Source organism: Arachis ipaensis, chromosome B10, assembly GCF_000816755.2.
Source record: "Arachis ipaensis cultivar K30076 chromosome B10, Araip1.1, whole genome shotgun sequence".
In the NCBI taxonomy this organism is placed as follows: Eukaryota; Viridiplantae; Streptophyta; class Magnoliopsida; order Fabales; family Fabaceae; genus Arachis; species Arachis ipaensis.
In genome coordinates, this window is record NC_029794.2 from 28,664,667 (window position 1) to 28,682,729 (window position 18,063).

The 18,063-nt window shown below is 37.1% G+C and overlaps 1 protein-coding gene and 1 pseudogene across 1 annotated transcript; one reads left to right on the top strand and one right to left on the bottom strand.

Annotated features, from left to right (window-relative positions):
• LOC107623658 lies at window positions 574-3,522 on the bottom strand (annotated as a pseudogene).
• Window positions 1,870-12,239, top strand: LOC110268557. Its single transcript, XM_021114968.1, has 2 exons — window positions 1,870-2,083; window positions 11,795-12,239. Exons 1-2 carry the CDS (start codon window positions 1,900-1,902, stop codon window positions 12,001-12,003), a joined length of 393 nt encoding a protein of 130 aa, XP_020970627.1. The 5' UTR covers window positions 1,870-1,899; the 3' UTR covers window positions 12,004-12,239.

Sequence of the window (18,063 nt, forward strand, 5' to 3'; positions counted from 1 at the left end):
CTGATAAATATACTAGTAACAGAGACAAAGACAACACAACTGTAATATACCTTTTATAAAACAAATTGCCATCTAACTCGGTCGGATATCTGTAGTAATTTTTTTTCACCCTTTTAGATTCCTACTGTCCGAGGGCATGCAATATCAAATTTTTCAAAGCTGTTAAACTGTTGAGACGGAATACAACATCACATTCTTCAAAGCTGTTAAACTGTTGACTTCCGGTGTCATATAGATAATTATCAGTTGGCCCAATCTAAAGACAATTGAACCTTCTTCATCATACACTATTTTACCATCGTAATGAATGGATAACAATGAATTTCCTGACATCGTAGCAGCAACGTTAATAATGAGAAAGAAAGTAAACAGAGAAATTGTGGCTACTTGATCTTTCTCTCCAATAGGCCTACTTTTATTTCCGAACTCATCATAGAGTTTGCCAAGAGATGCGGCGAACTTGCTCTTATTCCCAAAAAAAAAAAATTCGTATCCTTGAAAATAAATCTGAAAAAAATTTTTCGGGGAAATAATTAATTATTTTATTTTATATACGAAAAAAATCCAATAATATTCACTCAAATAAATTCATTTTTTCTTGATACCACGCCAAGTTCTACCGCTCCCTATAACAACTGAATTCGACAACTTATGCTTATCGAGACTAAAGGAACAGCAAGCACAGAATCTACTCCCCCTCCCTGCAAATATAGTGCAATTCTCTCAATAAAGCCTTATACATCTTTTCATTCATGTTAACATCCCCCTTCTTGCACTCATCAAGCAGATCAAAAGCCTCGTCGGCTCTCCCCTCGGGACACAATCCCTCCAGGACAGTCTTATAAGTCAAGTGATCAGGAGACTTAGAGTTCTCCAACATATCAAACAGAACCTCGATGGCATCCTCAAACCTCCGATTCATGGAAAGACTGCAAATGATTACAACATAAGTACTCGCACTTGGCACAAAACTCTTACCCCTCATCTCCTGCAAGAACTTAAATCCCTGATTCACCCTACCCTTCTCACACAAACCTTTTGCAATATATCCATAACTATAAGCATTAGGCTCACAGCCATACAAGCCCATTTCGCGAAAAACCTTAATGGCTTCATCAAGCTCCAAACACTTGGAATAAGCTTTAATTATCATGTTGAGGACAAAAGTATCAGGAATAACACCATTGGCCTTCATTTGCTTAATCATGGACCTCACAGAATGCAAGTAAACGTAACAAACATTGAGCTTATTGAACCTTTTAAGAAGTGAATTGAACAAAAGGGAATATGTTTTGAGAGTGGGTTTGGAATCCTCTGACTTGAGCATCTTCTTATAGACGTCAAAGGCGAGGCTGAAGAGGAACTTGTGGCCGCAGCAGAACCGGATGACGGCATTGTAGAGCTCGAGGGAGGGGTCGCAGGCGCCGGTAATGACCTCGTGGATTAGAGTTTCGGCTTGGCAGTAGCGGCGGCTGGCGACGAGTTGTTTGATGATGGTGAGGTAGGTGAGGTGAGGTGAGTGTGGGTGTAGTTGCGCTGTTGGGCAGTCCAGCGGAAGATGTCAAGGGATAGATGTGGGTCTAATTGGGCCTGAAGGGCCCAGTGGACGTCGGAAGGGGTGAAGCCTGGTTTGAGATGGTTTATCCATGTGTCAAATTGGTTCTGGAGTGGGGTTTTGGATGGTGAGGTGGAGAACGAGGGTGGTGTGGTGCCGGTTGTGAGGAGAGAGATGAAGCGAGACATGGGGTTAAGCGGGCGTGATTTGATGATACTCAGCATGGTTTGCTTTTGGTTGCAAATGTGGAATAGTGTTGAAGAACTAGCAGGATGGATCCCCAATTGCGGTTTCACTTGGATACTCATAGCCAAACAAGCATTTCTAAACAACTTGGAAAGATCATGGAGCTGGAATTTACCTATGGATCTTCGGGTAATTGCTGGCAGAGAAGCATCCAAAAGGGAAAGCAGTTAGTGTTTTGGTGGAAGGAAGGCGCATCACAATTGCACAGGGAGGGGAGAAGGCTGATGGCAAATGGGGAAGACAATGGCCAAGACCACAAGGACTCCATAGCTCGCAGCAGCGCCACTGGTGAGGATGCAGCAGGAAGGGTCCGACGTGGAGCTTACCCAGACGAAGGAGACGGTGCCACCGGAAGCTGAGGAGGAGCACGACGACGAGAAGAACCCTCGGGCACAATTGGAGATGATGGTGAAGACAGGGATGCTTCAAATAGTATAAACTTCAGCAGGCAAGAAGTGAACCAGAAGATAGATCTCGCAAAAAATACAAGACACTAAGAGAGGATGAAATAAGTAACATGTAACATTGTGAAAGGCAATATTCATCTTAATTAGTGTGCCTAAGATACTTCAAAATAATTTGCAAGTTACAAAGAGGCAACAAGCAATAAGAAGCTCAATGAACACTTAGGCATACCAAGAATTAATGTAATTGTGATGGATTGAGCAAAAAAAGAGGTTTAAAGTGATATGTAGTGATTGAAATCCAATTCAAAGATAAACCAATCATGGCATTCACACAATATATATACTCAAAACTCAAGCAATGAAAAATTTTTAGCACTTTATACAATCCTTTTATCACAAATATTCATCTCAACAATGAATCATGCCAAAGAATCAAACATTCTCAATCACATGGTAGCTATAACATGCAATTTAAAATCCAAAATAGTCATAGAGGCCTTTTATCGAACACTTGGCATGCAAAGGCATAAACAACACAAAATAACACCATAAGCATTCTTTCAACATCAATTCAAACAAATTCAGCATCAGTGACGCAAAATCAGCGAAGCATAACAGCATGTTTAACTATGTATAAACTAAGACTAGTTCTAATCAGAAAATCCTAGTTCTAATCTAAATTCAACTAACAGCAGCAAATAATCCTAACCAATTCAATTACCAACTAGAAATTAACATATAACTAATCCTAAATTAACTAAAACAGAGAAAAGATGTAAAAGGGAGGTTGAACTGAATCCTGTTTGAAGAACAGGGAAAGGAAAATGCAGAAACAGGGGAAGCAGGGGTGAGGTGGAGTTCCCGTGGCAGTGACAGCCGCTGTTAGTGGAGAACGCAGCGGTGGTGGAGACAGCTGTTGCTAGAGGTAGTGCCGGCAGCTTTGATGACACTGGGAGTGGTGGTTCGGTTAAGGGAAGAAAAAGAAGAAGGGTGGCTGTGGCGTGGTCGCCGGTGTCGGGTCTGGACGGCGCTGTCGTGATGATGATGATGGCCGATGAGAGGAGGAAGGTGGTGGTCTGGTTTTGGTGGTGATTCACGGTGGCGTGATGGTGGTTGGAGGCTGGGGTGTGTTCAGGGAAGGGTGGTGCGATGGAAGAAGAGAAAGAAAGAGGAGAAGAAGAAGAAGGAAAAGAAAAAGAAGAAAAGGAAAAAGGAGGGGGGTGGTTCGGCAGTGGTGTTTCACGGTCATAATTGAAGACGACGAGGAAGAAGCATAGTTATTAGAACCGAAACTGTAATCCAACCGGTTGAATCACACTGATTCAACTCATTTCTCCTCTTTGTCAACCTCTTCTGCTGTCACTTCTGCTTCTACCCCCACTACACTTCCATCCCTCTTCTCCGTTTTCTTTTGTTCTACATTTAAGATTTTTTATTTGTACTATGTTTATTTTAAATTTTGTTATATCAAGTTAATTAACTAGTTAGTAGAGTTTAGTTAGTTTAATTTTCTACTTTAGTGGACTTAGATGGTTAGGATAGGTTAGAATAGGTTAGATTAGACTCTGATATTGCTGAAAAATATTGGATTATTGAGTTGTTTGTTGATTATTGCTGCTGAAATTGTTTGAAAAATGCTTAACTATATTAATATTGATTGAGCTGTTTGTATGTTACCTTAATAATGATTGAAAAAAATAACCAGTTGAGAAAGGTTGATGGATATTTGGTTTGGATGGAACCTTTGAAGGGTGGAGAAATCCAAATTTTAAGGGAGACTTTAACTTTTTATAAGATTTTCAGTGAAATCGAAAAATTAAAATTATGTTTTTGAAATTGTTATAATTAATTGTTGGGTTGCTATATTTTTGGGCAATTGTCAATTTGAATAATTATTTTAATCTTAGTTTATATTTTTTATTTTATTAAGTTGGTGTTATGATAAATATTTATGGCATTTACAAGAGAAATATATATATATTCATTTTGGTTCTTATGAAAGAAAATTTTCTCCTTTACAATTAGTGTTTTATTGTTCTATAGACACTTGTTAGTTTGTTAAACTAACCAAATCACTTATTCATTCTAATTTAATTATTTTGAAATTAAAAAACTATGTAATTTTCTTTTTCTCTTTTTAATTTACTAAACTAAAACACTTTTAGAATTATTTGTTATTTATAGAGTTTCTTTTTATGTTATTAATATATTCGCTATACAAACATGATGACAGGTAGTAGACGTAGGTCGAGTGGGTCACGTGATCGTGGTAGAGGGCGGGCTTCCACCGAATCCCCCAGGGCTGCCAATCATCGCCCTCTACCTCGGCTACCTCGTTGACTCCTGTGACGTCACAGGCGAGTCCATCGGACTAGCAATTCATCTTGGTCCTAAACTCGAACTGCGTGCCTCCTTCTGTTACGCCCCCTGCAGATGCAGCGACGACGTCGATAGAGCTTGCAGTGGGTGATTTCTCCAATGCCCCCGAGCAAGATGCCCCTCCACCATCGCCGTCATCCGGCTGAGGATTTGCTTTGATGGTATGCAGTCATGAGTTCAATTTTTTTTAATATTAAGTTTGTTTTTTATCCTTTGACAGGTTTGCACCAAAACCCAAAGCTTGCACACAGGAGATATACGAGGTCATTAAGTTCATGTACGACTATCCGTGACCGACCTACACGCAGATCCTGGCTGAGACCAGAAAGTGTTGGTTTCAGAAGTGGGTGGTAAGAACCCAATTTGGTTTGAATTGATTAATTGTATTTGAACTGTATTTTATTTTGACTAACTAATTTTGGTGAATCACTTTTGTAGTTAAAATTCATATGGGATGCAAAATACAATGTCATGATTAGGAAGATCTATGCAACCGGCCAGCCAAACGACTTCAGCAGATAATGAGCGATGCTCGTCAGGGGAAAGACCACCTGACATCGTGGATCCGTCAAAATATCAAGTGTGAACTGGAGGCCTATTTTGGAGATAACGACAGGTTCAAGTGTCGCCGTCTGACAAAAGTTGCTAATAGGGCTTCTCCCAAGTCATCGAAGTATACGGGTGAATCGACGACCTTCATAAAAACGAAGACCAGACTGGTAAAAATTTTGGCATTGTTTAATGTTTTAGTAGTTACTTGAATTAGTTTTTTAATTTCTTCATTTATTTTATAAAAATGTAATTGATTTATAAGCATTCTTGTTTTGAATATGATCTTTGGTGTTTTGTTGATATATATTTATATAGTCCTGTATGAACTAAACTGAGCTGAGTTGATGTAAAATTGTTTCGTTGGTTTAATTTCTTTTTTGATTATCAAGTTAACTAATTTGTTAGTAGAGTTTAGTTGGTTTAATTTTTTGTTTTAGTGGATTTAGGTGGTTAGGATATGTTAGATTAGACTTTGAGATTGCTGAAAAAAGTTGGATTATTGGGTTGTTTGCTGATTCCTACTGCTGAAACTGTTTGAAAAATGCTTGACTGTATTAGTAATGATTGAACTGTTTGTATGTTATATAAGACCCCAAATTTTTTAAAATTAAATAATTAGCTATTTATGAGCTAATATATTATATTGAGATGTAATTTTTAGAAAAATTACTTTTAACAAAAATAATTAAATAGAATTTTATGATTATTAAAGTTTAATTTAATTATTATTTATTTTATTAAATTTAAATTATTTATTAAAAAATAATTTGATAAAACAAAAATTAAATTAATTTTTATTATATATTATTATTACTATTATTATTATTATTATCATTGTTATAATTATTATTATTATTATTATTATTATTATTATATCAATATAGTATTTAGTCTAATATAAATAAAAGTCTAGCCTAACTTAAATATTAATATTTTTAATATCTAAAAAAGTAAGTAATAATATTAAAAAAATCTAAAAAGATATTATTACTAATATTTTTTAATTAAATAAAATTTTTTAAATCCTATAAAGTGGATTTTTTTTTCTTGTGAGCGTCCTTCTTGATTCATTTGGTATTAATTCTCTCTGTTTTAACTATTACAACTGAGAGATCTTTTTTAGTGATGAATATTGTGAAGAATAACTCATAAACAAAATAAAAGGTTAATTTCTTGCTAATTGTCTTTTAATTATATTGAAAAGAAAATTGCTGAAAAATTTGACACATATTCTATTATCGATAAATTTTATGATACGAAAAATCGACCACTTCGTTAATAAAAAAGTACATACATATTTTTTGTATTTTAAAATATATTCTCTATCGATATATTTTTGTAATACATTTTACATTATATTATTTTTTTGTATAATTTTTTAATATTATATATATTATTGGCCCCTCCAGAGTAATATTTCTGGATCCATCCCTGTATACATATATATATACCATTCACTTATAATCATGGGAATGTGGCTTACAATCACCCATTATCATCACCGATTGAACTTGAAAAGGGAATGAAAGTGAAAGAGACCGAGTGTCTTTAAAGAACCGTGACACCTTCGTGATTTTTGATTTCGATTTCTTGAGATTCGTAACTCCAATAAAACATCTAATTCGATAAAAGTGTTCGTATTCTTTTTTTTTATACGTTGGCGTTATTTTTGTTCGGTAGAAGTTGATAGTGCCGTAGCTCTCCTTTCCCTTGAGTTCGGCTAATTGGAGTTTTAGGAGATACAGTCGATTTCTGACGTTTTCTTCTTCAGCAGTTCGGTCGAAAAGCTTCTCCAGAACTTCGAGTATTTTGATTTCGTATGGAGGTATAATTTTGGTAATTTTATAATAATTAAATATAAATTAGATGAGTGAATATTGGTTTCATTGATTACTGTCTGAGTTTGAATGAGTTTATGTTAAATTATTGTTGTTGCTTGTGATTTGTTAGTTTGGCTATGAGGAATAGCTCAGCTGTGATTATTTTAATAGTTTTGGGACTGTTGTGATGTGGTATTTTGAGGAAAATAATGAGATTTGGTGGTTGAAATATTAAATTAAAAGTTGAGAAAAATTGGTAACCGAAAGACTCGAAAACGGATTAAAATACAAGTAATATTTTGAAAGGAAAGGGTTAAGGGTTTCGGTTTTGGTATAAAAGAAAGATTAGTAATTACATTTTATTTTTGAAGGGTAATATTGTACTTGTATATAAAAATCGAGGTTAAATTTATAATTATATAAGTTTTCGGGTATTTTGGGTAATAAGTAAAGTTTAGGAGTAAGAACGATATTTCATAAAAGTTCAGAGTTATTTTTATAAATTTAAAAATAAGTGAGGGTTCAAATATAATTTTATAAAATATTGAAGTTAAAAATAGAATGTTAAAAAGTTCGTGATTTAGAAAGTAATTAATAAAAGTTTCAAAATAAGATATTATTATAAGTTAGAGAAAAGCAAACAAAGTGGTCTTAAAAGTTTTAGAAAATGCAGACTTAATTAAAGTACTTTATAATTTTTTTCATAAGACACTTAGGGAAAGGCGAGGGAATAATGCAAAGATAAATTATATTGGAAATGATAAGAAAGATAACAAAGAAAGAAAGAAAGAAAGAACGAAAAGAAAATAAGATAAGTAAAGATATAGGGGTGAGCCCACTGAAATTCGCTTTCCAGAGATACATCGACCACTCCAGGGGATGGTCACACCTGTAAGACAGAGGTTGCTTACAGAGGTTATCAATACATACATTGGCTAGAGAGAGCCTCACCTGTAAGACAGAGGTTGCTTACAGAGGTTATGTTTGCATACATCGATTCAAGAGAGTCGCACCTGTAAGACAGATGTTGCTTACAGAGGTTATGACACTGGAAGCCAAACTCAGACAAAGATTACTGAGTTAAGTGAAAATATAATTCAATAAATAACCGAGAACAAAAGCATTAAAAGAATAAAAGAAAAATACTAAAGGATCTCTGCCATAGGAGAGTAGAGAGCAAATATTAAAAGAATTTAAAAAACGTCTGCCACAGGAGAGCAGAGGGCAGGAATGAAAGAATGTATTAACTAAAGGGATCTCTACCACATTAAAGTAGAAAGCAAAGATTAAAGAGAAATTGAATGTTGTTTGGGCCTTAGTGCCAAGTGTCCTGTGGGGACAACGATACGTAACGCTCACTTGATACTATAAGGATGGCTCAGTGAGTATGGCGATGCATAACGCTCACTGGAGACCGGAAAGAAGGTTCTCCCATGAGGACGGTGATACGTAACGCTCATGGAGGAGACGTTGGATGAGATAAGGACGGCGATACAAAATGCTTATCTCAGGACCAGTGTCGGAAACCGGGCAAGAAACTGACACATGAGCTCATGGCCTATATAGGACTAGACAGGCATCATGCTTGTTTGTGCATATCTCTGTGCTATGTAACTCTATGATTTGTGTGTGTGCTGCATGCCTGCATGACTGATTGACTTCTGTTTTCTTTTATTATTTATGCTTATATGTGTTCTACTGTTAGTTGCGGTTGGTTAATAATAGCAAATCGAACTTAACTAACTACCCCGGCCCTACTAAGAACTCTTCAATTCTTACCCCTATTTCCACCCCCCTTTCAGCTACAGGTGTGAAGGTTTAGTGTGGAGTTACAGGGGCATAGAAGATTATATTCACGAGTTGAGTTGTTAGAATTTATTTTCCCCTTATTGTTTATTGTTTTTAGTTTTTAGAGGGGTAGGATTTGTAATTAAGGTTCTTTGAAATAAGTCTATATATATAAAGTTATGTGAATATATACTTTTATGGTTAAGTGATTTAAAATAAAGCCTCCTCTTGTTTTCTTAATTAAAGTATCGTTTCGTATTCACGAAGGCTCAATATTAAATAAACATAGTATATAATTAAAAGAATAGAGGTAAGTAGCACTCGAACTTTTAGTACGATCATGAGGTGCTAAAAGTTAGGGTGTTACATGTTACCTTAATAATGATTGAAAAAAGTAATAAGTTGAGAAGGGTTGATGGATATTTGATTTGGATGGAATCCCTCAAGAATGGTTAAGTCTGAATTTTAGGGGAGATTCTGTCGAAATTTTTATAAGATTTTCAGTGAAATAAAAAAATTAAAATTATGTTTTCGAAATTAGAAATAAGATTTCCTGTATGTTGGTTCATATATATTTGTTTGTCATTGTTTAATTTGTTTGTTTATTTTATTTCTTGGTTGATATATTAATTTGTAGTCTAAGTCGTTGGATCATGAGGCGACATTGGCGGAGACCTTCAAGTATACCCATACTTTAAAGGCAAACAAGGAGAGATTTGCTGACGAGAGGTATGCAGCTCATTATGTGAGTTTAAAATAATCCTAAGTTTTAACTTTATTTGGTTTAAAGTCAATTATTTAACTATTATCCTAATCACAACTAACGTGTGTGATATAGGAGGAGTACACGCAGAGGTTGGAGGCCGCGACCCAGCAATCTCAGTCGCCTAATAGGGCCGACGAAACCGGCTCTGAGACCTCAGTGGTAGATCCTGATGGGATTTGGCGCGTGACCGCCTCTGAACCCCACAAGAATCACCGCTTCGGGTTGGGGTCGTTCTTCGCTAATGGCCCCCGCTCCTCCGCGTTGACGGCTTCCTCTACCTCTGCCTCTGCCACTAGCGCTGCTGATCCCAGGAAGTTGTCAACCTAAGGGAGGAGGTGCAGAAGCTAACACAGGAGCTGCACCAACAGGCGGAGCAGTCTGAGCAGAGGTATCGAAAGATTCTTGCATGCGTTGGCATCAGCTCGGACCTGATGGAGAAGTTGGAGCAGCTCGGGCAGTTGCGACAGCAGATGGAGGAGTACAACCAACAGATGTGCGCTAGAGGCAGCGGCGTTGCAAGTTCCAGTAGCAACGCTACCGGTGAAGCATTGACGGCAGCACCTACTTTGCCGACTCAGCAGGGGGACCACGACGCCGACGACGACAACGAAGATTACCGGGTTCTCTAGGTTTAGGGTTTTACACATTTTTGTTTGTCTACTTCATTGTATTCTACATTTGTGACATTTTATTTTATTCAGACCATTTATTTTTTAATAAAATAATTTGTTGATTTTGACAACTTTAAATTTCTGCTAACAATTTTGTTAACAAGAGTACTTGTGGGTTAACTGTGCCAAAAATTTTTTAAAATAAAATTAATATTACCGTAGGATTTACTGTCGGATAAATCTGACGATAACTTGGCACCTAAACACGTGAAACGCCGCCAAAGTTATTGTCAGATCACATGAAACGGTGCTAAAGTTACCGTCGGATGTATCGATGGTAACCATCAACACAACCTCGTCAAATCCATTGAAAAGACCGACGGAAAATTTGCCGATAATTAGTGTCGAACAAAATAAATCCACTAATAAGCAGTTTTCAGCGAAATTTATACCGTCAATCCAAGGACAACGGTAAATCCAACGGTAATATTTGTATCGGTGGATTTATTTGATTAATTTGATAGTACTCAGTGTTTTTCTTGTAGTGATTAAAACAATTAAATAAGAGTAACAATCAAACATTAAATTTATATTAAAACAACATCAATCAAGTATTAAACTTACATTAAAACATCAATAATCAAGTATTAAAACAACAACAATCATGTATTCCTTAAAAATTCCAATTAGCGTCAAATTTCTATTTTAAACTTATATTAAAATAGCAACAATTTATATACAAATTCCAATTGCTTTCAAATTTATTATCAAGTGTCATTCTATACAAATTCCAATCAATATCAATTTATCTATTCTACATTATATTGAAAAGAAAAATAAAATAAAATCTCACATCTACAGAATTCAAAAGCAAAACCAAAGCCTCAGTGTTCCAATAAAACACCATAGTATTATGATCACAGAACCAAAGCCAATGGAAGTATGAGGCAAAGAAGGTCAAATCCAGCAAAAAATAACCATTGCAGCTACATTAAAACACGATCAGCAGCAAAAATTACCCAAATGGTTAAATCATTAAAAAATAATGATTGAATAACTAAAAAAAATAAAAAAATGGTGAGGTGAGTGTGGATGTAGTTGTGCTATTAGGCGGTCCAGCTAAAGATGTCGAGGGAGAGGTCTAGGTCTAATTGGGCTTGAAGAGCTCAGTGGATGTCGTAAGGGATAAAGGTTTGAGATGGTTAATCCATGTCTCGAATTGGTTCTGGAGTGGGATTTTATATTGTGAGGTGGAAAATGAGTGTGGTGTAGTGGTGGCGGTTGTGAGGAGAGAGATAAAGAGATACAAGGGGTTAAAGAGGCGTGATTTGACGATACTCAGTATTGTTTGCATTTGGTTGCAAATGTGATATAATGTTGAAGAACTAGCAAGATAGATCCCCAATTTCACTTTCACTTGGATACTCATCAGATAGCCAAACAAGCTTTTCTAAACAACCTGGGAAGATCATGGAGCTGAAATTTACCGATGGATCTTTTGGTAATTGCTAGTAGAGAAGCATCCAGAAGAGAGAGCAATAAGTATTTTGGTAGAAAGAATGTGCATCACAAATCACACAAAGAGGAGAGAAGGCTGACGGAAAATGGGGAAGACAATGGTTAAGACCACAAGCACACTAAGGCTCACAGCAGCGCTGGAGACAGCAGCTCAAATGGAGAGTGCAACGTTTTCTGCAGTGCCGCTGGTGAGGATGGAGCAGGAAGGGTCCAATGTGGAGCTTGCAGTGAGGAGGAGCACGACAACCAGAAAAACCCTCGGGCACAATCGGAGATGACAGTAGAGATAGGGACACTCCAAATTAGTAGAAGGAGAAGGCAGAGCTCAGCATCGAAGGGAGAAGGGAGCAGGAGAGGTTAGATTGGGTTTTAGGTGGGTTCGGGTCAGTGTGGGTGCATGTTCGGTTCTGGGTTTTTCTTTGGGATGGGTTATCTTTCCATGTTACTTCTCTAACTTCAAACCCAATAGAAAAAGCCAACCTCCAACTACCATAACCTCAGCACAATCAGCCAAAACAGTGCATGACCAAAGCGGAAAAGAAAATGATTGCCTCTATAAAAGTTCGATGACTAAAAATATATGTTCTTACTTCTTGTGTATACACTGAAAAATGTACACACTGAAAACACACTCACACATGTTTAAAAACAGAATCTACTCTCCTTCCTCGTAAGTCGTAAATATAGTGCAATTCTCTCAACAAAGTCTTATACATATTTTCATTTATAATTGTATATATTAGTTGTATAAATAGAATAAATAAAAAATAGAATAACATTTGATATGGATGTTACAATCCAACTCAAAAGTCATAACTCGGTATCATATGTTATAACTCTGCTTAATGACTCACCCCAACAGTACAACTCGGAACCAAACGCCTGACCAGATACCGTAATGTCCCGATCTGTTATAATTGCTCTTCAATGAAAAACGATTGCCAGAAGCGTAACCGATCTGTTTCACTTCAACTCTAAAGGTATGACATTTTATCTTTGGCAAAAAACATATTGAATACACAATACTGACTTAAGCATTGAAGTGCCTTTTGCAGGTACACTCCCCCCTTTTTCGTTCTCTCCACGGCATGATATATCTCCAAACAAAAAGCTCGGACACTTAAGCTCTTAGCTCAACGTTAGAAGTAACAGCTCGGTGCCATCAGCTGAGAGTCGAGCTATAGCCAGGTTATTCACTCAAGAACAATTGGCGCCCACCGTGGGACCCGAGATATAACTCTCTTTTCCTTTTTGGCCTCAAAACTTCTGTATCCATCCATGGCTGATCTACCACCCCCAACACCTTCCGAACTCCTTCGGATGGTAACTGAGCTGCAACAAGCAAATCAACGTATGGCGGAGGAAAATCAAAGGATGGTGAACCAGATCGCCAAGTTAACTAATGCTCGGATTGAAAACAATGGTGATCGTAATGAGCGAACGGAGGAGGCAGAACACGATTCCGACCCATCACACGTTTCCAAAACTGCTCAGAACGAAGAAGCTCGACCAAAGAATGAAGACACTGAGCCTGATAACTTTGTCGGACCATTCACGGTTGACATTATGAATTTCCAAATGCCTAGCAGATTCACTTTGCCAACAACCTTAACCCCTTATGATGGGTTAGGGGACCCGAAGAAGCACATCAAAAAGTTTAGATCTATAATGATAGTAAATGGTGCCTCCAATCCTATTTTATGTCGTTGTTTTCCTACCTTTTTAGACTGTCCTGCACTTGATTGGTTTTGTTCTTTGTCTGCAGATTCTATTTCTCATTTTCAGGAACTAGCGAAGCTTTTTGAGGATCACTTTGCTACCTATTCTATCTACCTACACGATTCCGACTATCTGAACACAATCAAACAAGGTCAGAGTGAAAGCCTAAGGACTACGTTACCTGTTTCACAAAGGTGGCCATGAGCATAACAGATCTTCATCTTGAAGTGCATATACACACCATCAAAAGTGGACTCCGACCAGGAAAATTTCAAGAAGCAATCACGGTTGCTAAACCAAAGACCCTTACCGAGTTCCGTGAAAAGGCTAAAGGTCAGATGGACATCTAGGAGCTCCGCCAAGCTCGAAAAGCAGACAAGCCACAGTATAACAAAGATGAGGATAAAGCTCGAGACAGTAAGAAGACTTTTAAACTAACCCCCCGCTATGATTCATATACTCAGTTTAACACAAAGAGGGACATCATCAAGGAGATTCTCAATTCCAAGCTGATCAAACCTCCCCGAAAGGCCGGCAGCTATCTGGAAGCAAAGAACTCGGACAAATCCAGGTACTGCACTTTTCACCAAAAGTATGGATGCACCACCGATGAGTGCCTGATCGCAAAAGACCTATTAGAACGCCTAGCTTGGCAAGGACATCTGGACAAATACATCAGTGGGAGTATACAAAAGCGCGACACATCCTCGGCCAACCACACCTCCACAGGACAACATTCTCGAGACAAAGAGAAATCCCTCATAATTACCTTAAGCAACCACGGGAAATTATTAACTGTATTTATGGAGGTTTTGCAGGAGGAGGAGCAACAAACTCAGCTCGGAAGCATACATACCGAGCTTTGTTTTCCGTGGAGGGCACTGTGAATGACGCCCACTGATAAACCACTATTCTATGGTTTATCTTGTGCTAATTTGAGTGGTTTTTATCAACTCTTTACTCACTTATTCATATAAATTGCATGATTTTACATTTTCCTTCCTAATTTTGTTCTATAATTGGAAACTTGCTTCCCAAGCCTTTAAATTACCAAAAATTAATTCCCCTTTATACCATTCAATGTTGTGATATGTGCGTTAAGTGATTTCAGGGATTACAGGGCAGGAATGGCTTGGAGGATGGAAAGGAAGCATGCAAAAGTGGAAGGAATACAAGAAATTGAAGGAACTGCAAAGCTGTCAACCTGACCCTCTCACACTAAAACGGTCATAACTTGAGCTACAAAGGTCCAAATGAGGCGGTTCTAGTTGTGTTAGAAAGCTAACATCCGGGGCTTCAAAATGATATATAATTTGCTATAATTGCCCTGAGGATAAGTGACGCAAACACGTGCATCACGCGCACGCGTCGCATCTGTGAAAATTAGCGTGTTTGAATTCGCAACCAGCGATTTCTGGGCTATTTTTGACCTAGTTCTCGACCCAGAAAACATATATTAGAAGCTATAAAGAGGAGGAATACATCCATTCATAACACAACTTTCATATACACAATTTTAGGTTTTTAGATGTAGCTTTTAAAGAGAGAGGCTCTCTCCTCTCCCTTAGGATTTAGGATTAGGATTAGGATTTCTATTATGATTAGGCTATTTCTCTTCATTCCAGGTTCAATGTTTCTTTAATTTATTTTTTACTTTTATTTATTCTATTACTTTAATTGTTATTTATCTTTTCAATTTGGCTTATGAACTCCATGTTAGAATTGATTTCTTTATTTAATGCAATTTGAGGTATTTCAGATTTATGATTGCTTTCTTCTATTTATGATATAAATAATTTAGACTTTTCTTCCTTTGCTTTGGTTGAGTAATTGGTGACACTTGAGTTGTCAAACTCAGCTGTTGATTGAAAATTGGAATTCTTGCTGGTTGATTTGGATCCCTCTAAAGCTAGTCTTTCCATAGGAGTTGACTAGGACTTGAGGAATCAAATTGATTAGTCCACTTGACTTTCCTTTATTTAGTAAGGGTTAACTAAGTGGGAGCAATAACCAATTCTCATCACACCTGATAAGGATAACTAGGATGGGATTTTCAGTTCTTATACCTTGCAATGGTTTCCATGATAATTAATTTACTTTATTGCTAATTTATTCTCCTTGTTCCCTATTTCAAAAAAACCCAAAAATATACCTTTTTCCATAACCAATAATAAATCATACTTCCCTGCAATTCCTTGAGAAGACGACTCGATGTTTAAATACTTCGGTTATAAATTTTATTGGGTTTGCTTAAGTGACAACCAAAACTTTTGTACGAAAGGATTCTCTGTTGGTTTAGAAACTATACTTACAACGCGATTATATTTGTGAATTTCTTTACCGATAGAAAACCCGATCGTCACCCACACACCTCAGTATTTTCCATAAATGACATTTCAGGCATCTGATTTCAACAAAATCACCACAAATCTGGATGACCCAGTCATAATCTCCATCCAACTAGGAGACCTTTTGGTATGAAAAGTACTGTTAGACCCCGGGAGCAGTGTCGACATTCTTTTCTATTCTACATTCCAGAAAATAAAGCTGAGCAACAATATACTCCAAGCTTCCACAGGAGATTTAGTCGGATTCTCAGGTGAACGAGTCCCATTTTTGAGATCTGTGTGGTTACAAACCACACTGGGTGAGCTTCCCTTATAAAAAGCTTCAGATGTTCAATATTTAGTTGTCGACTGCTTTAGTCCATATAATTTAATAATTGGCCAACCTTTCTTAAACAAGCTCGGCACTATAGTATTTACAATTTATCTTTGTGTTAAGTTTCCTGTGCAGGACGACCTTATCGCAACTATTCATAGCGACAATTGTGAAGCTCGTCAGTGCTATAACATCAGTTTGAAAAGGCCTAACTGAGCTTCGAGCGCACAAGTAAACAGCATCAGCAGTTCTGATGAACTCCCAGCTCTTGCCGACCTTGACCCAAGGGCCGATGTCCTCGAACGACCAACCTCAACAGAGGATTTACAAAAAATTTATTTTAAAAATGACCCTAACAAATTTATTTATGTAGGCACCACACTTAGTCCGGAAGAAAAAGCCACATTTTAGAAGTTTTTACAGCAACATGCAGATCTATTCGCTTGGACCCCTGCAGACATGCCCGAAATTGATCCCTCAGTCATCTCTCATAAGTTGGCACTGGATCCATCTGTTTGACCTATAGCATAGAGGAAATGGAACCTAGGTCTCGAAAAGAAGTAAGCATCTTTAGAAGAGACCAAAAAACTAATCAATGCTAGTTTTATACAAGAAATTCGGTTCACAACATGGCTAGCAAATGTCGTCATGGTAAAAAAACATAACGGTAAATGGCGCATGTGTGTTGATTTCACCAATCTCAACAAAGCATGCCCAAAAGATGCTTATCCTTTACCATCTATTGACTGTTTAGTAGATAATGCTTCAAGTTACAAAATGTTAAGTTTCATGGATGCGTATTCTGGTTATATGAAAATTACTGTTATAAGGTTATGTCTTTTGGACTTAAGAATGCAGGCACAACATACCAACGCCTTTTGGATAAGGTATTCGCAGATTAAATCGGCAGAAACCTAGAAGTTTATGTCGACGATACGGTGTCAAAGACAAAGCTCGGCGACAACCACCTTGACGACCCTTTAGAGATCTCCTAGTCTTCCATCAGAACTCAAATAGACGACCACAATGAGGCTCGACGCCTAGACCTCGACACAATTGAGGAAATCAGAGACATTGCAACTCTCCGTCACCGAACAATGCAGCAAATCATAGCTCAGCGACACAATCAAAAGGTCCATCCTTGATCATTCCAAACAAATAATTTGGTACTGCGAAAAATAGAGCAGGCCCAAAGGCCATCATCATACGGGAAGCTCGGACAAACTGGGAAGGCCCATTTCGAGTTGTTGAGGTCCTCGGGAATGGAGCATATCGGCTACAATCCTTAGATAGTACAACTTTACCTAACACCTAGAATGTTTCCTCTTTAAAACATTACTATAGTTAAAAGTCAAGGCCAGGCTTGTACTCTTTTTCCTACTCACAAGATTTTTCCCAAAATGGATTTTGCTTGGAGAGGTTTTAATGAGGCATGCCTACCTGCACCTTTGTAAGCAAAGGTAGATAAATTTTATACAATTTTATATCTTTAGTTTGTTTTACCTTATTATTTCAACATTTTGATTTAAACGTGCCTACAATTCTATTTCGCCGAACTATATTTATGCGCAAACAATCTCGAAATTCCGATCTATATCTACAAATCTCAAATCTTCAATTTATATCTCTCTGAGATATCACAATCAAACACAGAAATGAATTAAGTCATTCAAATCCTATCAAATGCAAATACTACAAGAGTATTTCCAATCTTATCAAACAAATCTCCAATTCTACAAATGCCACCGTCAGAATCAATAGGCATAAAAAAAACATAACACCAAATCAAAATTTCACAAAATACCTTTTTTATCAGCATCAAGAAAAGACAAAAACATAAATAGTCAAAAAGCTCTATACAAAGCAAACAAGTTCGAACTAGCATACAATTATGGTGCACAAAATAAAGTTCACTAGACAGACTACTGAATATTTTCATCTTCCTCCTTGGTCGCTCCATCATCATCTACCATAGCTCCATCATGAACAATCTTCCCTGGATCCATTTGAGAGAAGTCAAAATCAGGTACCAAAAACTTCG